Here is a 26,170-nt window from a genome sequence, read left to right as displayed (position 1 = left end):
CACTGTCTGTCTGGTGGGTAGTTATATCTGGATATCCCAAATAGTAACTTTTTAAACCCAAGAGATATCACCTTTTTGTTCTTACTTAGCACTAATGTCAACTTTTCTGTTCCTTTCCTCATTGTCATAGGCAGAAACATCTACTTCTTTTGTATTCTCAGGGTATGCTACACATCCATATCTACCTTAACAGGTATCACACTGTATTTCTTTATTTTTTTCTTTTGGTACCAGGGATTGAACTCAGAGATGCTTAACTACATTCCCACATCCCCAGCCCTTTTTTGTATTTTATTTATTAGAAAAAGAGTCTCAGTGAGTTGCTTAGGGCTTCACTAAGTTGTTGAGGCTGGCTTTGAACTTGAGATCCTCCTGTCTCATCCTCCTGAGTCACTGGGATTATAGACGTGTGCCACTGTACATGGCATCGCACTATTTCTGTGAGTTCCACTAAGGTAGAGGCCATGTACCCTTAGTACCTAACAACCAGCTAACAACTCTGTATTAAGTTAAGAATTAGTTTAAAAAGCTCTAGAAGCAATCTGATGTTTTGTGAAAATAGAAATGATTATCTGCTTAAAAATAAAAATCACAGCAGCCCCAATCAATAAACCACATTCTATTCTTACTCAAAAGGGTAATTCTCCTGTCATAAAACTCAATCAGGCCAAGTAAGGTGGTACGTGCCTATAATCCCAGCAACTTGGGAGTCTGAGTTAGTTCAAGCACAGCCTGGGCAACTTACTGAGAATAAGTAATATTGTCTCAAAATCAAAAATAAAATATACTGGGGATACAGTTTAGTAGTAGAGTGTCCTGGGTTCAATCCCCAATATGGAAAACCAAAACCAAAAAACCAAAACACCAAATTAGTCAGTGATAGTGAAACATACATGTTACAGTGAAGGAGTGCCTTGGGCAAAAATGTCATGGAAACTGGCATTTACAAAAACTGACAATTATAAAAATAATATATTAGTAATGGTTTCCAGTGACTTATAGTCAATCAATTAACTGGCCATTTTACATCTCTCTCTCTTTCTCTCTCACTCTGTGTGAGAAACCAATATGGACTTTTGCAAATGCAAATTATAGTTTTGTCAAAGCAGATGCTTCTTGGGCTGAAGATATACTAAAATAGCACAAGATACTCAATTATTATGGAGTCTTAATATTTTTATTTCAAAGTACCTGAGAGAAAAATTGTGCTGTGAAAGAAGCTGCCAAGTGTTCAGAAAACCTATTCACCAGGGATGGATAGATAACTCTATAGATAAGCAGTGAGAATACTTATGAATACAAATGAGGGGAAATCTGACTTCAGTTGCAAGAAGCATGTGGTTATTAACATGAGAAAATGAATGAACTAATGATAGGGCCATAGAGGCCCTGGTAAGACAAAGTTTCATAAATTATAAATGTTATATCTAATGACTAAATTTCAAAGTAAGTCTACATTTAAAGATAAGTCTATTAAATTTCTTAAGAATTTTTAGCACACAAGTACCTTAAATTTGATCACATTTAGAGGAATGACCAAGTAAGTACATACCTCTCTCAATGTAAAGCTATAAGGAAATGAAAAAATTAAATTCAAAATTGAAATAATTACCTGTACAATTATATCCATTCAAAAAACTACGAAGAATTGGCTTGGTAGTGTGTTCAAAAACTTCTAACTGAGTTGAAGTTTCATCAAAAACAGCATCAAATACAAATTTAAGATCTTTATTTTGCCTCTTTGTAACATCAAAATTTGTAGTTTTTTTTCTATGGAAAAAACTGACTTCTTCTTGTTTGGGATCAAAAACTAGAATATGTTTATCCACAACATGAACCACTTTATGGAAACCAGCTGCCTTTTCTTTTCTATTTTCAGGGCGTACACGAACAACAACTTTCATGTGGCGACATAGTTCTTCCTCTGTGACAGACATTGTTGATTATCTTGATTCCTATTTATTTGAATTCCTGATACTTCTCTGGAATTCAAAAGGGAAATAAAGTTTTAATATTAGTTCCATTTAAAACTGGCATGCAGTATTTGTTCATAAAAAGTTTTAATTCTGTTCCATTTACTTGGTAAACGCTGGTGGGGAAAATATGTATGTAGAGACAGGTACTCTTAAATACCCTAAAACAAAAAATATAAATGGCACCATATACACAAAAGCATGATAAAATCCTTTTACTTGAAATATTAGTTAAAGTGTGGGTTTCAGTGTAAACTCAAACACAATAACTGAATCAGTCATATATCCCTACAGTATTGCACTTAAAAAATCTCAGCTTTGATTTCACAATGGCTCCAGCACTATTTTGTTTGGGTCCTAGGAATGGAAGGGAAAGGTTCTTTCAAAGCTTTAGCTTATGAACTATATTTAGTTAAAGTGATCTTGGCTGCAGACCTCTCAGCAATGGAAAATGATGCATCCAGGCTGGTCTCTACCTGTATTTCAAGGATATAAAAGGGTTAAAATTAGTTCCAAGGATGCATCAGTTAGTTAGCCAGAAGGTGATAGAAATGAAATATCCTTCTTGGTATATTCAGAGACAGATATTCCAGTCTCTGAAGACATCATAATGCTTGATCTCTTAATTATATACAAATTACAGGAAAATTAATGACAGCAGGTTTAACAATTATGATTTGACTTTTAGTTGTCTCACATAAAAGAGAAAAGGTAAGCTAATAAAGATCAGTAATTTGGAAACCTCAACTACCCAGGAAATAATCTCTCCCTCATATACATGCATATATACCCTCCCGCCCCCCAAACATTTGAGTTAAGAACTTGAAGAAGGTGAGAAAATTACTGTGATTCAGCAATTCCACTTCTGGGGTACATTCAAAGGAACTGAAATTAATGTGTTAAAAGTATGTCTGCATTCCCATGTTCATTGCAACACTATTCATAATGGCCAAGATACAGAAACAATGTCTATCATCAGATGAATGAATAAAAATGTGACATACATACACAATGGAATACTATTCAGCTTTAAAAAGAATGAAATTCTGCCATTTGTTGATGATATGGATATATCTAAAAGATACTATGCAAAGTGAAATAAATTAGGCAAAGAAAGACAACATATGATTTCATATGTGGAATTTAAAAATATGATATAATGGAAACAGAGCAGAATGATGATTATCAGAGCTGAGGAGGGTGGGATGAGCAGGGAAAAGTTGGTCAAAGGATATAAAGTTTCAGTTATACAGAGGGAATAATTATAGTTAATTAATGTATGTTTCAAAATTGCTAAAGATAGAAACATCACATTACATTCCACAAATGCATTCCATTATTATTTGTCAATTAAAAATAAAATAACACCAGATGTTTAAATAACAGTTGAATAGAGACTTGAAGGAGGTAAGGAAGTTAGTTACACAGATACTGGGAGATGCGAGACAAGGTAAAAATAAGTTAAAAAATGTGGCATGCTAAAGAACTTAGACTTGTATTCTGAATAAGATTAAAGAACCACTGGAAAGTTCTAAGCACAGCAGTAATAATCTGATCATTTTCACTGCTGTGAAGATGAAATATAATAGGGAATAGAGACTAACCCACTGAAGTAATATAGGCAAGAGTTTATGGTGTCACTCAGAACAGAATGGTGGCAGCAGAGGTGGTAAGCAGTGAGATTTTGAAGGAAGATCAATAAAATTTCCTAATAGGTAGATAAGGGGTATGAGAGAAAGATAAGATTCAAGAACAACTGCAACGTTTTTGGCTTGAGTGTTGGAAGAATGGAGTAGTCATCAAGTGAGATGGAAATAATTGAGGGTGCAGGTTTGGGGTGGGTGTAAGGGGTCTGTTTGGGGGAAAGTAAGGAACCAAGAGTTCTATTATGGACATATTGAATCCAAGAGTGAAAATACCAAGGCAGTAGGAAGTCAATTTAAGAAAATAAAGGCTGTCCTTAGCATTTAAACCATTTTGTCTCATCATCCAAGATGAAGACCATCTATAAAAGCTTAAATTGAGTAACAAATATAACGTTTATAGTAAACTTGAAATAGTTATGCTTGCAGAATAGAAAACTTGGAACTTAGTGGGTTAATGCAGTTTAAAGTTTTTAAAGCTTTAAACTGCTTTAAGACTTTTGGAAAACCTTTAAATAATAAAGACAGTGATCAATTGTATTAAATACATCTAATGGGTCAAGTATTTACTCAGAGTTAACCATGGGATTTAGTAACACAGAGGCCAATGTGTAGAGCAACTCTCTGGGCAAGTGGAATAATCAAAAATCAGAATGGGAAAATAGTAGGAAGTAGTATTCTAAAAGTGAGAAGAGAAATGGTGTAGATAAAAAGGGAGGAGGAGCCAAAATATATTTAGTTTATTGTTTTTAAATGGGAGAAATGACAGCACTATTAAAACTAAAATATGTCACAAACCATATAGTTTTGGACAAAATTCTAAGGCCAAAGTAATCTAAAAGCGGCAGATGCTAGACTCAGTTCTGTCTTTTCAGGACTCTGTTTTTATCCAAAAATAGAATGCTGAAGAGGAAGAGTAGATCACTTTGATGCTAAAGTCATGTCCCAGGTGAATCACTACTCTGGTCTCCATCCTTGAGGTTCTGTCTAGCCAAGTTCTGCAAAGAACCTATACTTCTCATTACCTTGTATAAGTTAGTAACCCTAAGTCTCAGGTTACCTTGAATATAAGAGATAATACTACTTCATAGGATTTTTGTGAATGCTAAAAAAGACAATAAATACTAAGTGAATTAAAGTATGTACTAAATATCAATTTTTCTTCTCTACCTATCCCTAGTTCTGCCTCTTCTTCCCATAGTGAGTTCATCCTTTAACGTTTCCCAGTGTGGTTATATGAACAGCATTTTGGGTAGGATGATTCTTTCTTTAGAACTGTTCCATGTATTAGAGAATGTTTAGTATTTCTGTTCCCTGCCCATTACAGGCTAGTAGTCTCCTGCATTCTTTGAGATACCCAAAACTATCTCCCCATATATATATTGCCAAAACATTTCTGAAATATTTAACAATGTTTTGGCTTTAACATACACACTTTTGATAAAATACACAAAAATGGGCTAAAAGGACATCAAATATGTGATTATTTCAAAACAAAGCTTTAGAATTGCAAGATTAGAAGGTGAGACAACCTTGCCAATTAATTTTTTAAAGAGTTTAACTATTAGATGTTAGGCCCAAACATCTTTGGTTAAAACCCAGCTTTATTACTTACTGGCTATGACAATGGCAGGTTATTAAACTTCCTTGTGGCTCAGTTTCCTCATCTGTAAAGTGGGTCTAATAATAGTACCTATTTCCTCAAAGACTTGTGGTAAGAACTAGATAAGGATTAAACATTTAGCATAATTCTAGGCACAAGATTTTGCTACAAGTGTTTGTTACTATTGCTATTTTTTTTTAATTCACAGTGTAGTAAGGGAAACATATTAATATAGGACTGACACAAACGTGAAGTGTTGACAAGTGCTATAAAAGCCTACAATGGGGGATGAGTATAGTTAGAAATCTTCCTGGAGAATGTGACTGGAACTGAGAGCTGAAGGATGGATAGTTATTAGCCAGATAAACATATTTCAGGAAGGAAAACTAGTTTTGCATTTAGTAAATATTTATTGACAGGTATGTGCTAGGCAGTTTACTAGGGTCTGAGATAGTTAGAATGAGTGAGTAGACTTCTAACGAAATGTTCAAGGGAATCTCTGTTTTCTTTTACTGCAGCTGGAGAGTGCTGTGGAAGGGAGAGGACTGCATTAAAAGAACAAAACTGGATAAGAGTGGGGCCAGTTTTAGAATCTGGAATCTAAGGCTTAAGAGTTTAGATTTGAGTTTGAGGTTAACTGAGAATTATCTAAGGCATTTTATAAGGTAATAGGTATTTCAGGACAACCACATAAAGGAGTTTAAGAAGTAGGGCTGGGGACGTGGCTCAAGCGGTAGCGCGCTCGCCTGGCATGCGTGCGACCCGGGTTCGATCCTCAGCACCACATACCAACAAAGATGTTGTGTCCGCCGAGAACTAAAAAATAAATATTAAAAATTCTCTCTCTCACTCTCTCTCCTCTCTCACTCTCTCTCCTCTCTCACTCTCTCTTTAAAAAAAAAAAAAAAAAAAAAAAAAAAAAGAAGTATAATGTTAAACCTAACTTTGTTTCACAACTTGTTATTAAATTTGAAGACAGATACTGATCTTTTGTTTGTTAAGGTCATGTGTTTCTAAGAAAAAAATCAGTAAGCATAACTTTTTTTTTTTTTGGTGCTAGGATTGAACAGGGAACTCACATGCCAAGCATGTACTCTATCACTGGGCTACAACTGCAGCCTCAATTTTCTTAATAATGACGCCTAAAGTCAACAGAATCATCAAAAAAGTAACAAAATTAAAGCCTAGTACTGTGGCATGTGCCTATAGTTCCAGCTAATGGGGAGGCTGAGGCAGTTAGCTCTCTTGAGAACAAGATTTGGAGGCTAACCTGGGAAACATAAGGAGACCAGTTTCAAAATAATAATAATAATAATAGTGATAATAATAATTTGAAAAGTTTAGATATATATCTTCAGGGAGTAATGAGATGGGTCCTACATTAAAACATGATGCTTGCTTTCTTTGTAACATGGTTGACTAAAAGAGATGGACAGTTAGTTGATTCTGAATCAGTGCAGAGAGTAAATTCCTTGAGTATGTTTAATATGAAGCAGTAAAATAAAAAGCCTAAATATTATCCATACAATAATCTGATGATTTACAAATGATATTCAGACAAGTGTTATAAAAATAGTATTGCAATCTCTGATTTATTTTGTCGTATCTACTCCTAAGTGCTATTTTTTTAAGTAGAATCAAAAGAGCAAACTGGTAGGATTTCATTGGTAGAACTACAATATAAAGGATAAATATCTTCAATCCCATTTTATTTATTGGTACTGGGGATTGAACCCAGGGGCACTTTACTCTTAAGCTATATCTACAGTCTCTTTTATTTTGAGACAGGATTTCATTAAATTCCTGAGGTTAATCTCAAGCTTGTGATACTTCTTCCCCATTCTTCCAAGTTGCTGGGATTACATATTTGTGCTATACCTGGTTCACTGTCAATTTTAATAGAAGGATAGTTATCATGTCTAGGGAAAGTATGGTATAAAGACTAATGCAGGAACTTGAGATGCTAATATATAAAACAAAAAGGTTAGATTATATATCTAAGGTCCTTTCCTAGCTCCAAAATTTTATGGCTATTGCATATGACTAGAAAAGGGTACAAGAGAATAATAAGAAATAACAGCTAATGTAACTGTTTTTACTTGATATCCCTAGTCTTTTGTAGAGAGTCTGGTACAGTAAGTTCTCAAATGAATGACAAACAAATGAATTAATCGACTAACTACATAAAATATACACACAATTCAAAAAGCAATGTAATCGGTTCAGAACAGAGATCCTCAGAGATTTTCCCATAGAAATTAAAAATATATACATATTTGCTTACTTTAAAAAAGATATAATTGATAATAAAGATTGTATATATTCAAGGTATACAACGTAAATATTTGATATATTCATTGTATAATGATTACCATGAAATAATAGATCTATCACTACCCATGGTGTACATTAGATCCCATGAACTAGTTTATTTTATAACTTAAAGTTTGTACATCTGGACCAATATCTCTTCATTTCCTTCGTCCCTCAACTCCTTGTTGTACTCTAGTTGCCTACATTAGAAGATCTCAAGTCTTAGTAAAAGAGTTCTCAAATGCATGTTGAAACATAACTGATGATGATTTTGCTGTACCTGCCCCACATCACACAGTAGCAACTCTCAGAAAACATGTTATCAAAAAAGCTTGGATTAAGTCTGTATCGTGATAACTAGTGATAATGAGCAATGATGATTATCATCTGAGTTTACTCTATGTATCAAGTGTTATGGTAAACATTTGATATTCATCATCTCTTTCAATTCTTATAATAATCATATAAGGTAGGTTCTATTACTATTTTACAAACACAGGGACAGTCTTGGGATAAGTAATTTTCTCAAATGATATAGCTAGTCAGTGGGGAGCCATTAAGTGGATTCAAATCCAAAGGCCATGTTTTTACAACTGTGCTCTACTAGAATCTGAAGAGAAAGCTTCCAAACAATGGCACCAAAATAGACATATGTGAATTATGTTATTCACAACTTGTTATTAAATTTGAAGACAGATACTGATCTTTTGTTTGTTAAGGTCATGTGTTTCTAAGAAAAAAATCAGTAAACTCAAATTTGAATTCTATTCCGATTTGACAAGAATTTCTTAGGACTGGGAACTATCCTCTCATTTATAGTGTTTAACTTGACCTACTCTTTGAATAATCTTATTATTAGAGCCACTGTTTCCACTAACTTCATTAACTCCCACTAACTGATGCATCAATCAGGAAAGAATGAAAAATTCTAGTGAAGGGAAGGGCGTCACTGACAGATGGGCTTTTTTTTTTTTTAAATTTTAGTTGTCAGAGTTAACAGGAGAAAATCCATTTTATTGATTTGAGGTATATCTATAGTAGGACAAGATGTAATTTTAAAATGAAAATTTTATGTGCTTGTAAATACTTTTCAATAACACAAGAGATTGATCACTGTTAAAAGCAGATACTCTTTTCTACTGAAAGGGACAGTTCTTACAAAATAATATAAACTCAGTAACAATCTAGTCTTTGAACTTCATATCCTATAGCTCCAAAATTCATGAAAACCTCCCAAAACCAAGGTCACAGGCTGTCTTCAGTGAAATGACACCAACAGCTAGAACCTGTTGAGTATTTAACACTTTTTACCCAATTATTCCATAGTTTAAGTTGTAAACTACGGAACAAAATTAGTTCTCATCAGATCATTTCTTTTTCACAAGAGTAGTTCAAGTTAAAGTGCAGCAGCCTGTTTTGGTTTCTTTGTAACAAAGGGGTTAATTAACTCCTGAAGTCTTGAATTAGCTAAAGGAGAAACCATAGGACTGATGCTCAGCGCTCACAGGCACTCTCATTTGCAGAGCACTTTGCCAGGGTAACTCTGAAAGTCCGTTAGGTAGTCAGGACAAGTTTTACCTTGAAGCTACGACTGGGGCTAGGAGCTGGCTCCCAATGGAGCAGTAGCACAAAGCTAATAGCTGAACCTCGCCAGCCAAAAACTTTATGCGGTCATGAACGAAAACTCCTCATTAGATAGTTAAGCCCAGAGACACACTTACATATGCATCTGAAATAAAACACTCCAAATTTGGAATCCAGGAACCTCACACTGCAAGGTGCTGGACAGTTACAGTCCTATGCCAAAGTCTGGGAATGAAGCCAAGATACCCTAGAAAACTTCCTGTCAAAAGTGAAGGCAGAAGATCGCTGCCCTTCCTGCAGAGAAGTCAGGCTAACCAATGGTCTTGGTTAGTACTGGAGTTCTTTCCGGCTTTCACTTTCTCCCCAGGGACTGGCACTCCCCCACCCCCACCCCCTTAACGCTTCTGTTTGTCAACAAGACCATCTGATCCTCTAGACCTGAGGCGGCGGCCGGACACCCGCTCCCAGTAAGACAGATTATCAAAATCAGCGTCAGAGAGATCACAGTTTTCTCCTCTAGTGCTTCTTACTCACCTCAGGCCCGGAAGAGTTTACCGCGACTACTTCACTTCAATGTCCGCCTCCTGGCGCTTCAAACTCCACCACAAGATTCAAAACCAAGCCAGCTCCTTCAGCGGCTCTTTTCATTGGCTGCCGTCCTCGTGACGTCACTACGTCTGACGTTGCCACGGCACGCTGCCTCTTGGCGCCAGGAGGCTCAGAGGCGCGGCGGGGTGGAAGCGGCTTTTCTGTGCGTCGCGGTGGCAACGCGCGGGGCGGTTTCCGGAGGCGGTGGCCGAGGTGGGCGGGGCTAGACCGGAGGTGCAGGTGGGAGACAGCCACCTGGGATCTTCACTCGGCCAACAGATCCGCAGGAGCAGGGCCCGGTCTCAGAGTTCAGGGTGTGAGTGAGACATTTTACCGGCAGGGGTTGGCGTATGCCCTGTGCTAAGTGGAGAGGCGGAACCTGTTGGGTGTGGATTAATGGGTTTTGGATATTTATTTTCTTCCTTTTCCCTCTCTGATTAGTGAGGCAGGGCTCGTGCCTCTGGGGGCCTTTTCCCCCGAATTAATTAGAAATCCAGGTCCCATGTTTAGAGGGCCATGGCTTCATTTCTCAGTACTCCCGGGCCTACTACCTGGTTGAAGCTATTTGATGTTTGCTTGCTTTTTACATTCTTTTAATGATGACATTACGAAATAAATTTATTTAAAGCTATTGGCTTAGTTTGTTATTGGATGAAGTGATAATTTTTAAGTCTTAAGATTGTAGGTATTATTTCAGAATGTACACTTGAAAAAGACAAAAAGTACTTGGAAAAGAATGAGAAATATTTTTGCTGAGATAACTCGTCTTCCTTTGTAAAGATATTTAAATTTAAATTTTATTGTATTTTTGCAGTGCTGGGGATTGAACCTCCGAGCCTCATGCATGCTAGGCAAGCCCTCTGCCACTGAGTTACTGAGTCATTTGAATTTTATTGTTCTTCATATTACTGTTATTGTATCCTTTCAGCAAATATTGATTGTAGATTTTAGGGACACAGTAGTACACAGTAGGGTCAAAATCCCTACCTTCTTGGAGTTCATATTCTAGTGATCCAGTATCACTGTATATAAATTGGATGCGACAATGCAGACAATTATAGTGAAACAATGTATGGGAATCTCAACGGATTACGGACCCTATGGTTCTTCAGTAGGCTGAAGAAAATCAGAGGCATTGTGTATTATATGTGATGCATGTTATATGATTGTCTCTGAACAATAAAGCTACTATTTATTTCTCGCTATTATATGCATTTTAGCTAATGGAAGTTATTTGAAGCTGGGTTTGGCAATAAATTTGAGAAACCTTTTTATTTTATTTTAAATATGTCCTTATTGTATGGTACTTTACCTTTGACATTTCAAGTATTTTATTAGTCACTTTATGTATTTTCTTATCTCATTTAATTATAAAAACAGCCCATGCAATGTATATATCATTACTTTCATTTTACCAAGAGAAAACAGAAGTTTCAGAATACCCATAAAGTAAAATACTTGAATTCTACAAACAAGCCAACTCAGAATCATTTGTTGCTGAAATACTTTTTAGGTTAAGTAACAGTAAGATGATATCCTAATCTGAAAATATGCATTTCTTACCATATTCTTATAAAATTGCATTTATTTTTGGTGAATAAGTAAATGTAAGTATTTTTAAATTTCATCAGTTTTGACATGCACATTGTGTTGGCTTATCAGTTTTACAGCTGTTTCCACACCTCATTCAAGTATTTATTTTTCATTAAACTTCAGTTCAGCTACACTTGCCATATAGCAGTGTTGAGATGTAGACTGTATTCTTGAGGAATCTTATATTTGATTAAAGCAGACTGATTTTGACATTACAATCAATGCCATACTGTGCCAGCTGGCTATTCTTAAGTTTGGCAAGATATTAAGGAGGTATAACATAGGGAAAAAAATGGGTATTTTGTAATGAAATGAAGGAAAATAGAATCCAGACTTTCCAACCGTGTAGAGATAAGGAAACATAAGTTCCCACATTTTGTTAGAAATTGGAGTACTTTATAATTTACAGTCATGTTATTGGACCACTAATTTATTTTCATAGTAAATCAAAGAGTAAAGGAGAAAATGGAAAGTTAGATTTAAAGTTGCCTCAGACATTAAAAAAAAAAAAAAGATGTAAAAGCGAATTTAAACATGGCAATGGTGAGGTCTTATCTATTCCCCCCAGGAAGGTCCTTGGGAAACTTCAGCGCCTGCAAGACTCTTTCACAGCTGGGGCTGGAAGCAACGGAACGAAAGGCGGACGGTCCTCTGTTGCTGGGGCGGACCTGGGCTCAATTTGTCCGTTCTTGCAAGATTCCCCCAGGGCTGGGAACTAGACGTGTAGCCCTCTCAGGTTCTCCGGCACCATAGTGGTCGTCACTGGCCCAAGTTAGAGGCCGACTGAGAAATCTTCGTGCCTCAGGTGAGGAGAAGGTGGCCGAGTTACCAGTGCTCTTTTGGAAAGCACTGTGCCTTAGGGGAACTCCTAGGAGGTCGCTTGATTCCCTGGGCACAGAATCCACGCCCCTCCTCAGCACGCGTTCCTCCTGGGTTTTCCCAGCAATTTTCTCTTGTCAGAGTAATTCTTGGGCAAAAGGGTGTATTCTTCCATTTCTTTAGAACCTCTTTCACTTTCTCAGCGTTCGGGTGCCACCCTCCAAATCGCGTTTTTTGCATTAAGCATTGCCTTTTGAAACAGGATTTCCGTGCAGAGGAAAACTGATTAATGATGGTAATTGTTAACACCGCGAGGAAGTAGTCTTTACAGGCATCACTTTTTTTTTTTTGGTTCCCACAATTAAAAGACTCACCTCGCTAATTTTGTGTCCTTAATTACTAAACTGAAGTTTGCGGTAGAGAAAAGCTCAATGAATTTGCTGTGGACATCATACAGTTTGCTCCTGGGTCTAGGTTTACTAATTGGGCTTGGTTCTCTGACCACAGGAAACTTAAGACAATCTTTTTTTTTTTTTTTATTTTATTGGTAGTTCAAAACATTACACAGTTCTTAATGTATCATATTTCACAGTTTGATTCAAGTGGGTTATGAACTCCCATTTTTACCCTGTATACAGATTGCTGTATCACATCAGTTACAAGTGGTGGGTTCTTAGACGAACACAGGAGGACTCTGGATAGTCTAGTAGGATACTGTTACAGAAAATGAACTCCTGTTACAGCTTTCCCTCTTACATTTAAAAGAAAGTATTCTAGGAAACAACCAAAGAAGAAAATGAGTCATTGGTAGCCCTTTCTCCATGTTGACCAAGTTAGTAGGCAATCAATTCATGGTTAAATTTTAAGGCTTTGTGCCTTGAACAATGAATAAATATATAGGAACTGAATACAGTAGAAAAGAATCATATGCTGGCTATAGCATTTTTAAAAACTCTATTCTTGTACTTGTTTTTTCCCACATAGTTCAGATTCCTATGTTAGAAATGATGCTTCCTTTAAAAACAATTTTCAAAATCAGGACATAGAGTGTAATTCTGTTAAATATTCCAGATTCCACTGTTTAGGCCTATTGCAATATGTTTTCTATTAGCTACCCCATTCTTATTTCCATCTGAAGCAAGAAAATTGAATTCATGAGATACTACACATACATAGTCAACATAAAGTATCATTAAATTACATGAGTGCATTAAATAGTTCCTGTGGGTGAAATTTATGGCATGGGGATTAAGACTTTAGACTCTGGGGATAGACTGCCTATATTATATCTCTCTAGCTATGTGAACTTTGACAAATTATTTAGCTTCTCCATTTTCCTCATCTGTAAAATGGGACGAATAATATCTAACTCCAAGAGTTATATGAAGAATTAAATGAGTTAGATCATGTAGTGTTATTAAAGTAAGTAGTACGTAGTGCTAAATAAATGTTAGGTATTATTTTGAAAAATTTTAGATACAGTAAGTTAAAGAGTAGTTAGAATTGCTTTGTATACATAATTAACAATTTGGCCAGTTTGTTGATGGGTAATATCCAGAAATTTATTTAAAAATCTCATTTGTAATTTATCTTTTTGTGGCTACATTTTTTTCTATGTCACATTACCACATAATTCTGGGGATGATAAAAAAATTGACTTTAAGGTAACATCTCATTCATGTTACATATGTATAATGTCAGATATTTGTGTTCCACAGTTTTAGTCAATACATGTGATTAATTCTTCATTTTCTATTGCAAAAGGAAAGTAAGATATATTTAAGTGTAATTTTGAGACCATATGTTTTTTGGTGGAGTCAATCAGGTGAAATTTCCTAAAGCTAGGATAGATAAAAATGTTTATTCTGTAGAGTTTGGAATTTATCTATCCAATCATTTTTTTTCCCTAGGAATACTTATTAAGTACATAGTGTACACCAGATTTCTGTGGATACAAGGGTATAGGTCTCATTCTTAAATCACTCAATCTATAAGGAAAGAAGAGTATGATTAACTAGATATTTATTATGGTTGTATTAAAAACATCAATTGAAGCCTGTTGCATAAAACAGTGTTTTCAAAAGGTCTTCTGTTAATGTTTACACAAATAACATTTTCCCCCTCTGCATTTAAAAGAATTAAAATTGCAGAAGAAAATAGAACACATATAAGAAATTCAAGAAACTTGTCAATTATTTAATTACTTGATTTTGGGGCACAAGGACAATTAGAATGTTGGGGTCTAGGGCTGAAGCATAGAGGTAGAGTGTGTATGCTTAGCATGAGTAGGCCCTGGGTTCAATCCCAAGTATCAAAAAACCCAAACACACAAAAAAAGGGGGCTATGAAATGCCAAGATGTGTTCAATTGAGTTTAGTTGTAGTTTAAATGGATCTATATACTCCACTGATACAAGCTGTGGTGAGATAATTTCTTCAGAGATTGTCCAAGAGAAATACGCAGTATTTTCAGAGGCTGATCATCTTTTTTTTTTTGATTTACATGTCTGGCCTTTTTTCAGGGATAGTCACTCCTACAAAGGTAAATTAAACATGAAAATTTAACAATATGGAAAAAAACAAATAAAAGATCTTGAAATAAAAGATCACCTTAACATAAACTAGGATAGTCATAATCCCTCAGTCATCCATAAATAATTTTGACTCATCAAATCCACTCTTTAGAACCAATTAAAGTTCAAAAACGAAAAAAATGATTACTGAATAACTACTTTTCATATCCTCATGGTTAAAACACTAATGGTCTTAGAACTTATCAGGCAACATTAAAAATTATATTTGAATTATGATTCTGCATTCTCTTAGAGTCCTTGTTTCATATAAGGAGGTTAGTCACCTTATTCACATAATGACTCTTACTTTTTTTTGGTGTATTAAATAGTTCATATTAATTTGCTTTTCCATAGTATAACATTCTTCTTAAAAATCCAACAATTATCATTTTAAATTTCTTTTCTAGACTTGTTGAACTACAGAATGCTTCAATACCCATATTTTTGTAGAATATTTAGAGAATATTTTCCATGCTGGTTGAAATCTGGCATACATAATTTAGGTGTTTGGCCAAAAAAAATTCATACTACAGCAGAAAGATATAATGAAAATGAAACCCAGGAGCAAACAGATCTAACTGGAGATCAGGAGTTACAGAGATCTGAAGATATAGATTCTGAAGCCATGGCCAAATTACATATTCCAGTAATGGTGGATGAAGTTGTTCATTGCTTGGCACCAGAAAAAGGGCAGGTGAGTAGATTTTTTAACCTTTTTTTTTAATGAGATAATTCCACCAGTTGTAATACTAATCATTTTAAAGTGTATAATTTAGTGGTTTATAGTATATTCATATGAGGCTGTATCGTCATCACTACTATCTAATTCAGGAAGAGTCTCATCACTCCAGTAGGAAACCTCATACTCATTGACATTCCATCCCCGTCCTTGACAACCATTAGTCTATTTTTTGTCTTCATGGATTTGCTTATTCTGACATTTTATAGAAATGGATTCATATAATATTTGGCCTTTTGTATTTGCCCTCTTTTGCTCAGATTTTGAAGGACGTTTTGCCCCTTTTATAGGATTACGTACTTTGTTCCTCCTTTTGTTTTTGCGAGGGGGGGAAAGGGGCTGGTGCTAATTATCAAATACAAAGTCTTGTACATACTAGGCAACATCTCTACCACTGGACTACATCTCAACCCTACTTTTTTTTTATGGCTGAATCATTCCATTGCATGGATATGTCTTATTTTCTTTATTCATTTATCAGTTGATGGGCATTGATATTTTTTACCAGTTGGTAACTGTTGTGAATGTGATTGTTACAAGCATTTGTGTACAAGATTTCGTGTGGACATATCTTTTTAATTCTCTTCAGTATATGTGTAGGGTCAAAATTTTTCCATGCTTAATTCTTTGAGGATCCACCAGATAATTTCCCAGAATTGATTTTTTTAGGATTTTTTTTTTGTCAGATCATAGTTTAAAAGGAATGTTGGCACAAACTGATTTTCTTAACCTTAGTTTTCCCGTTGCCTCCTGTATTAGTCAGGTATCTTCAGAGAGACAAAACCAGTCGAGAGAGAGTGTGTGAGTGAGTGTGTGTGTGTGTGTGTGTGTGTGTGTGTGTGTGTATTTGCACGTTTGCATGCATGTGTGCTACTCCATTTTCTACTACTATAACAAAATACCCAGGGGCTGGTATCTCTTATCAATAAGAGATTAATATATCTCACAGTTTTTGGGGCTGAAAGTGCAAATAGGCTGGCACTGGCTCTCGTGAGGTCTCCATTGGGTATTTGGCAGCATGGTAATGGCATTGTGGGGGAAACACATGTGGGAGGGAGAGATCACCTTGTGAGACAGAAAGGTAGAGCATGAGGAAAGGCCATTCTTGTTCTTTTTATTGCAATCCTTTTGGACGAAATGCATCTATTCCTTATGAGAGCAGTGCCCTTAAAGACTTATATTTTCTCTGTCTGCCCCACCTCTTAAAAGTTGAACCACCTTTCAACATTGCCACACTGGGGACCACACTTCCAAAATATAAACCCTTGGAGTGCAAACTGCAGAGATGTGTGTGTGTGTGTGTGTGTGTGTGTGTGTGTGTGTTGTGTTAGTTTTTACGTAGACAGTAGTTCCCTTTTATCCACAGAGGACACATTCTACAATCCCCAGTGAATACTTCAACGATGGATACTACCGAATTTTATACATATTATGTTTAACCTCAGCAATTGATTTTTTTTTTTTTACTTCTTATTAAGTTGGGAACATTTTACCTTTTTGCTTAAAGGAAGCACCTTATGGCTTTTCTTTGGCATATCTAAATTATCAGTACTCTGGTTGCTATTATTAAGTTTAACAAGGTTTACTTGAATAAATATACCAACGAAACATGGTGACAATTGATCAAATAACCAAAGTCAACAGAGGGTGAGTGTACACAGCGTAGATACACTGGACAACCGGGTGAGTCATGTCCGGAGCAGACACAGTAGAATGGTGGTGGAATGCTGTGAAATTTTCATCACACTATTTGGATTGCTGCACACCTTAAAATTTTTTTTCTTTGTTTTTGATACTCAGGATTTAACCCAGGAATGCTTTATCACTGAACTATATACCCAATTCTTTTTATTGTTTATCTTGACATAGGGTCTTGCCAAATTGCTGAGGCTGGCCTCAAACTTGCAGTCCTCCTGCCTCAGCCTCCCAAGTGGCTGGAATTAGCAGGCATGTATTACCACAGTGGTTGTTTATTTCTGAAAGAAATCAGAGGTTACCATGGTCAACTGAAATTGTACAAAATGACACTACAGATAAGGGATGACTAATTGTGTGTTTGTGGTCATGGGAGAGAAAAAGATTGAGGTTGAGATTTTAAAGAATTGTTTCTTGTAATTGTGGATTCCTTCATCTGTGGGGTAGGCTGGGACACTGGAGACACAGGGAAGTAGAGTTAAAGTTGGAGTCCAAAGGCAGTATGCTGGTAGAATCCCATCTTATTCCAGTGTGGGTCAGTCTTTGGTCTATTAAGTCTTTTCACTGTTTGGGTGAAGACTACCCACATTATAGAGGGTCCACCAATTTATATGTTACTTGCATTCCAAAATCACCTTCAAAGTTTCAGGTACTGTGTCCCAAGCAAGTTGATGTTAGAATTAACCATCCTACCTATCTTATAGTATTGCTAGCAGGATTAATAAGGTTTTTATTTTATCATATAACAAAAATATTAGATGATAGAATATCCAAAAAAGAAAAAGCTATAAACTTTTCTGATAATTAAGTACATTCACAAATGAAAAATTTATCATAGCAAGTTTTCTTTAAATATCTGCTTATAACTTAATACTGACAATATTCTTAGTGTACTAACTTCAGAAATAGAATCCTTTATTCTAAAAGCTGTTTTTTCCTATGTCACTTTTTGTTTTTTCATTTTAAAAGTCACACCTTTCTTCTTTTTACCAGCATACAGGAGAACATATAAGTTTAGTGTAGATTAAGAGTAAAGATTCTTTAACTGGACTGATTTGTTCCAAATCTATACATGTGCAAAAATACACAGTCACACAGAACCCTTAAGTTTTTGTCTGTTTTTGAGTCTTTGAGTCGGATCATACAGTTTTTTTAAATTAAATTATTTATTTATTGTAATTTGTTATACATGGTGGTAGAATGCAGTTCGTTTCATATTACACATATAGAGCACAATGTTTCAAGTCACTGATTTTACACAAAATATTTTCACCATTTGTGTCTTCATACATGTACTTAGGGTAATGATGTCTAACTCATTCCACCATCATTCATGCAGTTTTTTAAAATATTTTTTTTAGTTGTAGGTGGACACAATACCTTTATTTTTCTTATTTATTTTTATGTGGTGCTGAGGATCAAACCCAATGCCTTGTACTAGGTGAGTGCTCTACAGCTGAGCCACAACCCCAGCCCTGGATCATGCAGTTTTAATTAACTAAGTTCTAAAATATATACATAAGGTAAGATGTACTAGGTTGACTAGATGTTGCTCATATACAAGTCATCAGTGACAGAAAGTAGGTTTGCTTCATCATCAAAATATTCTTTTCCTAACCTCACAAAGTATATACATAACAATAAATCACACATTTTTTTTTTGAGAGAGAGAGAGAGAGAGAGAGAGAAGGAGAAAGAGAGAATGAATCTCTTTTTGTAGATGGACACAACACAGTGCTTTTATTTTTATGTGGTGCTGAGAATCGAACCTGGGTCCCGCCCGTGCTAGTCGAGCACTCTACCGTTGAGCCACAATCCCAGCCTCATCACACATTATTAAATGAGTTTATTTGTGTAAAGTGTCTAGCTTAATGCTTTTACATAGTAGGGGCTCTAAAATACATATACATAAAATGTAAATTTAAAAATTGGGTAAAATGTTCTGTTGAATTCAACTATCAAATGAAATTCTCTTCATTTTCTTTAGAGAGTGATAATGCAGAAATAGCAATCAAACCCCACAAGTGTAAATTTTTAAGAAGTATGTTCAAATATATATGAGTTAGTTTGCAGACATCCAAACGCACGTGAGAGTAGGGGACTATCATATCTGTAGCCTTAATTTCACTTCTGGAATCTCAAAAACCAAAACACATTGTATCTATTTACTAAACCCTAGTAGCAAAACTAAATATTTATTTTGTGTTAGCTAGTGGAAAAACAAACAAACAAACAAACAAAAAAAACCCCCCAAACCAACAAAAAGAAACCCTACTAAATCTCCTGAGAACTCTTTATTGTATCTGTTTGTTTTCTAAAACCCAGTGAAGTAAAATTAGATGATTCTACAATTTGACCTACAGTGCTGTTTTATTCTGTTCAAATTCGTGACAGATGTAATTTTTTTTGACATTTCCATTGTTCTGATTCAAGATGGGTTTTCTCGTAACTTTTTATAGAAAGTTTAATTTTATGAATATGGTTTTTGAAAACTTTCAAGTGAGATGCACTTAGAGACAATGTTATTCTTACATTTTTGGCTGTCTGGCAGACAGCTTTATTCGCTATTCCCTTAATCTTCAAGTAATAAAGAACTGGTGACAGCCCTTGGACAGGAAAGGTCTTCATCTCATCCAGAATCCATTATTTGCTTTTTTTCTTCCTGAGCCTTTTTCCCCCAAATCATTTTCCTTAGCAAACTATGAGTCATACCTTCAGTTGTATCAATCACCCATTTAATTACTGTTTTTCACATCACCTTCAATGATGAATTCACAGATGAAACTTTTGATCACAACCAAAAGTTTTAAAAATATTTAAATGTAGTTTTAAATGAGGTTTAAGGCTTGTAAAAGTTACTTTTTTTAATGTTTAAAAGTTATGTACCTAAAGAAAATATTGATTTGGGGAATTTATTCAGAATCATTGCCAATTTACTACATATTAGTTTTGCCAATACATTTAAAATATTTGCTAGTTTGAATTATAAGAATCCTCTTCCATTACCTTGGAAGGTATAGAAAGAACTAAATAAATTATAATAGTTTCCTCTTGCTTAGTTTTAATTTTATATTCTGGCTGAATAACTTTTTGTAAGAATGTGTTAGTTATTTAAAAACATACCTCTTGTTCCTGAAATGCTTTACTCCAGGCAATATTGATTAATTTTTTTTATTCCTGATTACTGAAAACTGGAGAAATTATACATTATCTTTTTTTGTAGTTTGAAATGATAGATAACAGCTTAAGATATAGGAGACTTGGAATTCTTTGCCCAATAGTAGTACTAATTTAGTTTGGCACATGTGGCTTCTATACAGTTGATTGCCAGTAGCTGTGTAACTTATCATGTAGCCAGTAACTTATCATGGCTGTACCTCAGGGATTCCTTATCTGCAGAATGAGGAAGAATCTACCCTAGATATTTACTATGTGACCTAGTTGAATTAATTTTTATCAGTTGCTCAGAATGGTATCTTCCATGTAATATGAGCTTGGTAAATAGCTCCTGTGATCATAGGGAGAAGGATGAGGAATGGAACTACACAAAATTTAAAAGTTTAGAAGAAAAATGCCAGGACTCATCTGGAACTGAAAAAGTGCTGCTTCCTCTGACTGGAACTCTGATCAACATCCTTTAGGTCTTGAATCAAATTTTATTTTCTTAGGGGATCTTTTTCTGAGCCTCCAGAGGAGATAGGTATTCTTGTTTGTTATACATTATTGGAATCATGTGTCATGTGCATTTTCCTTTCATAACACTTTTTTTTTTTTTTTTTTTGGTACTGGGAATGGAACCTAGGGTGCTCTGCCACTGAGCTATATCTCCAGTCCTCTTCATGTAGGGTCACACTAAGTTGCTGAGGCTGGCTTCAAACTTGCTATCTTTCTGCCTCAGCCTCCTGGGTAGCTGGAATTACAAATGTGTTCCACTGTGCATGGCCATAGCACTTCTAATAATTTAAAATTACAGGGTTTTTTTTGAAATTATTTATTCAATGAATGTCTTTTCTGGATTGTCTTCTATGAAGTCATAGAAATGTTTGTCTAGTTTCCATTGTGTGTTCAGTACTTAGTTCATGTATTAAATATATTTGTATACTTACCTAATATATTAAAGATACTCTTTAGAAGTATTCATTGAAAAATTATAATACAGAACCTGGAAAATTAAAATTAACAAAGCAACAGCTCATTTTGCTTGAATGCTTTTATATAATTTCAAACCAAAATCTCTGTACTTTCCTCTCAGTTTTGTCATGAACACAAAATTGGTCTAAAAAAATCAAATGAAAAAAATCATTGGTCCAAATATATCCAAAAAATATGTGTTTCCATTGTTGAGAAAAATGATCTTTGTGTTTAAAAGTTAGATCTATGAACTGAATCTTAAATGTATTTGAGAGTTATTCTTCTGGTCCAGTAAATAACAGATAATCCAAGAAAACGTAAGTCCATTCTATATGGAAAGCACATATAGGATAAAAAAAGAAACAAGTGAAGTTTTTCTCTTTACAAAGCACATTCATATGAGTCATTCTGGATACTGGTTACTCTCTTTTTCAGGTCAGCATTAGTCCCTGATCAATAGTCTAATCATAGCAACTGCAAGAGGCTAGGTCCAGTAATTCTCTTCCCATTGTTCTTCCAAGTCCAATATTATTTTTGTGAAAAGTGGTAGGAAGTATACCTTGACCTTTTGAGTTCCCATAACATTTTACTTTAGCTTCTTCTATTGCCTTCTCTTATAACAAACTACTGAGCTCTAAGTAGCATACTTAAAATGTTATTTAAAATTAGCTTGCAAAGCCTATGGTGACTCACCTTGTAATGGGTTCTGTAGACCTTCTCTATATTTCTTTACTTTTGGTTGGGTGGTAGTGGCTATACCCTTTGGGTGAAACAAGTACCATTTGCCAAGATGCAACATGCATTTAAAGATTTTATTTTTCTTGATGATGAATGTTATTTTAGAAAGCATTTATGTTTGTTTATTTTTTTTGTAGCTACTTATTATCTATCTCTGTCTTGCATCTGGTACAAATTAGTTGACTTATTTGGTCTTGAATATTTGAGGTGTCATTATGTTATATGCTAATTTAGGCATTTATTTTTATCGACATTTTGTTTATTTACTCTGTCTCATATACAATATTTTTCTTTTTTTTAAATACTGGGGATTGAACCCATTGGTGCTTAACTACTGAGCCACATCTCCAACCCTTTTTTATTTTGTACAGGGTCTTCTATGTTGCTTAGAGCCTCACTAAGTGGCTGAGGCTGGCTTCCAACTTGCAATCCTCCTGCCTCAGCCTCTTGAGCCACTGGGATTACCGGCATGTGCCACCATGCCTGGCTAAATATTTGTCTATGAAATTAAATTTCAAGGTAAAGTTTTTTAATGTTTTTAGTTATAGATGGACACAATACCTTTATTTTATTTATTTATCTTTATGTGGTGCTGAGCATCGAACCCAGTGCCTCACATGTGCTAGGCAAGCTCTCTACCACTGAGCCTCAATTCCAGCCCCATCAAGGTAAATTTTCTGTTTTACCTTTTTTTCTTTCTGGAAAGAGAAACTAGATATTGAATGTATTCATAAAGAGGGAGGATGTTCCACTTGAGACCAATGTTTGATGGAAAGAGTATTTTTATTATTATTGTTTTGGTACTGGGATTTGAACCCAGGGGCACTTAACCACTGAGCCATATCCCCAGCCCTTTTTAAAATTTTATTTAGAAACAGGGTCTTTCTGAGTTGCTTAGAGTCTCACTAAGTTGCTGCCGGTGGTTTTGAACTCACGCTCCTCCTGCTTTAGTCTTCCAATCCCCTGGGATTACTGGTGTGCACCACCTCACTTGGCTAGGGAAGAGTATTATTGATAATAGCAATTTAGAGTTCCTATAGTATTTTACAGTTGCAGAGCACTTTAATATATTATTGTCTGTACTTTTCATTAGTACTAATCTCAGTAATATTTTGTAAAAAGTACTGTCAAATGTAGAAAGGAGAAGTTCTGTTCTGTTGGAACCAAATAGTAATAAATGACATTGGTTGGTTTTGAATGCTTCTATATAATAGATTGTATAGTCTGCTTTTTTCCTTCTTCATAGGTGTTAATTCTTGTAAGTGATCAGCCTGTAAGATGTTAAGGGTATGCCTCGCTTCCTTTAATGGCTTGGGACAACCAATTTGGTCTAATATCTGTAGACAATAGATATGCGCAGTCACTTGAAGCATCTTATGCTGTTCCTTCACAAACTCTCTGCAGAGGAGTCTAGACACATCTCATTGGTCAGCTTACTGGATTTTTAAGAACTTTATCCTAAATTGATTTCTCATTCTCACAAGAAAACCTTATATTTTCAATGACAGAGTACATGAGAAAGTTCTCGAAGAGTGATATGAGATTAAACCGTCTAGTGAAATTCTTCATTAGAAATGAAAATAGAGGAAAAAAGGTGGTGTGGGCGGGGTGGGAGGGGAGAGTATAATTGGATGATTTGAAGGAGCCCGGTGTTAATGCTTAAAAAGGAAACAAACTTCCTAAGTTTCTGTCTTCTGTTTTCTCTAATACCTTGCTACCATAAGTATCTTCTCAGATATATATATATATATATATATATATATATATATATATATATATATTTATGTTGCATAAAAATTTATATATGACAGCAGAATACATTACAATTCTTATTACACATATAGAGCACAATTTTTCATATCTCTGGTTGTATACAAAATATCTTCACATCAATTCGTGTCTTCATACCTGTACTATGGATAATAATGATCATCACATTACACCATCATTAATAACCCCATGTCCCCTTCCTTTCCCTCCAACTCCTCTGCCCTTTCTAGAGTTCGACTATTCATCCATGCTCCCTCTCCCCTTTAACAAAAATAATGAAACAATTATAACTTATTCTGTTCACACTCCACCCTATTTTAAGTGGAATTCATAATGATTATATGAATAATTTTCCTACCAGTATAGAATATAATCACCAAGATGATTTTTCTTTGAAAAATACATGTGAAACCAACATTTTTGAGTAAAAAGTCTTGACCTTTTTTTCAGTTTAAAAATCACCAGATAAGGCTTTGGGTATAGCTTAGTGCTTATGTATCATTCCCAAGTCCCTGGGTTCAATCCCCATCATCAAAATAAAATAATAAAAAATAGTAAATTACTTTTGAACCAGCTTATCTTGTTAGGGAATTTAGAATTTAAATGCAGACTGAAAATTTTCCGAAGGGAGAATGGAGATGACTATGAGAGATAAATGTTTTCCTATTTTTAATATTTATTTCAATAACATTGTGTAAGTAATAGAAACCACCCAGCTTTTTCTAAAGTTAAACTTATCTCTAAGGAACCTTTGCTTAAAGATATGATCCACAGCATATACTCTGATAAAAATGTGTCCCCCAAAAGTCCATGGGTTGGACATTTAATCCTGAAATTCATATGTTAATGGTTTTTGGAAGAAGGGACCTTTGATAGGTTGTTAAGATTAGATGAAATCATGTTAATGATGACATTAGTGACTTTATAAGAAGAGAGAGACCCAAGCCTAGCATGCTTGTTTATCTCACCTTTTAATGCCTTCTACCATGTTGTGATACAATAAGGCCCTCACCAGATGCCAAGAAAATGCCATTAATCTTACTATTGGGACTTTTCAGGTTCTAGTACTGTGAGCCAAATAAACTCCTTTATAAATTACCCAGTCTCAGGTATTTTCATATAGCAACAGAAAATGGACTAAGAGAGCATACATAGTAAAAATTTTATTTCAACAAAATTTTAGGTAGATATTAAAATTTATTTTGAGGCTTATATATCAGGGATATAACAATAAGTTCTGCTTAAGATAACTATGTTTTCTAAAAAATCATCAGTGGTTTTAATGTTAAATTCCCCATTTTATGTGAAATATTCTATAGGTGGCTTGATACCATTCTGGTTTCTTTGTGCTGATGTTACTATTTCTGAGCCTTTCTCACTTGTATAAAGATAAATAAGCAGCCTTCCAAAACTTTGAAATCTTTTTTGTTTTTGTTGTTGTTGTTTGTTTGTTTGCTTTTGTTTTTAGGGTATTCTGTTGTGAATTTTTGAACCTAAGCCCACTAATCTGACACATTTAGTTTGATAATTACATATGGGGAAAAAACCCCAATACCTCAATGCTGCATGTCTCTGAGACCTTCATTGTTTCACTGTGGTAATAAGAATTATAAGAATTAAATAGAAATAAAATAACATCAAACCCATTTTTGACACACATGTTTGATTTTGAAATAGGATAATTATGTGGTATGTACCATTTTAATCACTATAACTCTTAACTTCTTGTTTTCTTTCCATATTTATTAATGGTGTTGTGTAGATTGGTTAAAAATATAGGAGTAGAAAAACAACTCACCAGAATAATAGTTTAATCTCAGGTAAAGGGTGCTATTAGATACTGCTGTGTTCCCCCTCCCCCCCAGGGGTATAATTGTTAGAAGCTTTTCCACTAGTGTGGTAATGTTTAGGTGGTGGGGCCTTTAAGAGGTGAGGCCTAATGGGAGGTCCCTGGGTCATTGGAGCTCTGCCCTCAGGAAGGATTAAGGTGCTTTTTGTGGGACCCTGTCTTAACACCCCCCCCATATTTTTGGTATATTATAATTATGCATAGTAATGGTGGGATTCATTGTTACATATTTGTACATACATACAATATAACAGTATAACTTGGCCAATATCAGTCCCCAGTGTTTCCATTCTCCTTTCCCTTCTCTCTCCTCCTGGTCCCTTTACTGATCTCCCTTCAATTTTCTTGAGATTCCTCCACACCCATACCTTTCTTTGCTTTTTCCTCTGTGGCTTCCACATATAAGAAAAGATATAACCCCTGACTTTTGAGTTTGGCTTATTTTGTTTAACATGTTCTCAAGTTACATCCATATTCCTGCAAATAACAATTTCATTCTTTGTGACTGAATTAAACTCCATTGTGTATATATACCACAATTTCTTTATGCATTCATCTAT

At 34.9% G+C, this 26,170-nt stretch overlaps 2 protein-coding genes across 3 annotated transcripts in view; one reads left to right on the top strand and one right to left on the bottom strand.

The window, feature by feature from the left end:
• Kif18a (kinesin family member 18A) overlaps nt 1–9,711 on the bottom strand; it is a 79,811-nt gene extending 70,100 nt beyond the window's left edge. The window contains exons 1-2 of the mRNA XM_026412279.2: nt 9,651–9,711; nt 1,613–1,982 (exon numbers count right to left, since the gene is read on the bottom strand). Coding sequence (XP_026268064.2) covers nt 1,613–1,937 — 325 coding nt within the window. The 5' untranslated portion in view covers nt 1,938–1,982; nt 9,651–9,711. The remainder of the gene's footprint in view (nt 1–1,612; nt 1,983–9,650) is intronic.
• A 128-nt stretch (nt 9,712–9,839) lies between these two features.
• The window catches only part of Mettl15 (methyltransferase 15, mitochondrial 12S rRNA N4-cytidine), a 224,093-nt gene continuing 207,762 nt past the window's right edge, over nt 9,840–26,170 (top strand). Inside the window, exons 1-3 of one of the 2 annotated variants that reach the window (XM_077797497.1) lie at nt 9,840–10,020; nt 11,866–12,102; nt 15,096–15,382. In XM_077797497.1, coding sequence (XP_077653623.1) covers nt 15,113–15,382 — 270 coding nt within the window. In that variant the 5' untranslated portion in view covers nt 9,840–10,020; nt 11,866–12,102; nt 15,096–15,112. The remainder of the gene's footprint in view (nt 10,021–11,865; nt 12,103–15,095; nt 15,383–26,170) is intronic. The other variant, XM_077797498.1, reaches the window with a different exon arrangement.

The sequence above is a fragment of the Urocitellus parryii genome, chromosome 4 (genome assembly GCF_045843805.1).
Source record: "Urocitellus parryii isolate mUroPar1 chromosome 4, mUroPar1.hap1, whole genome shotgun sequence".
Lineage (NCBI taxonomy): Eukaryota > Metazoa > Chordata > Mammalia > Rodentia > Sciuridae > Urocitellus > Urocitellus parryii.
The sequence above is the reverse complement of the archived record's forward strand: the minus strand, read 5'-3'. Positions and strand labels throughout refer to the sequence as shown.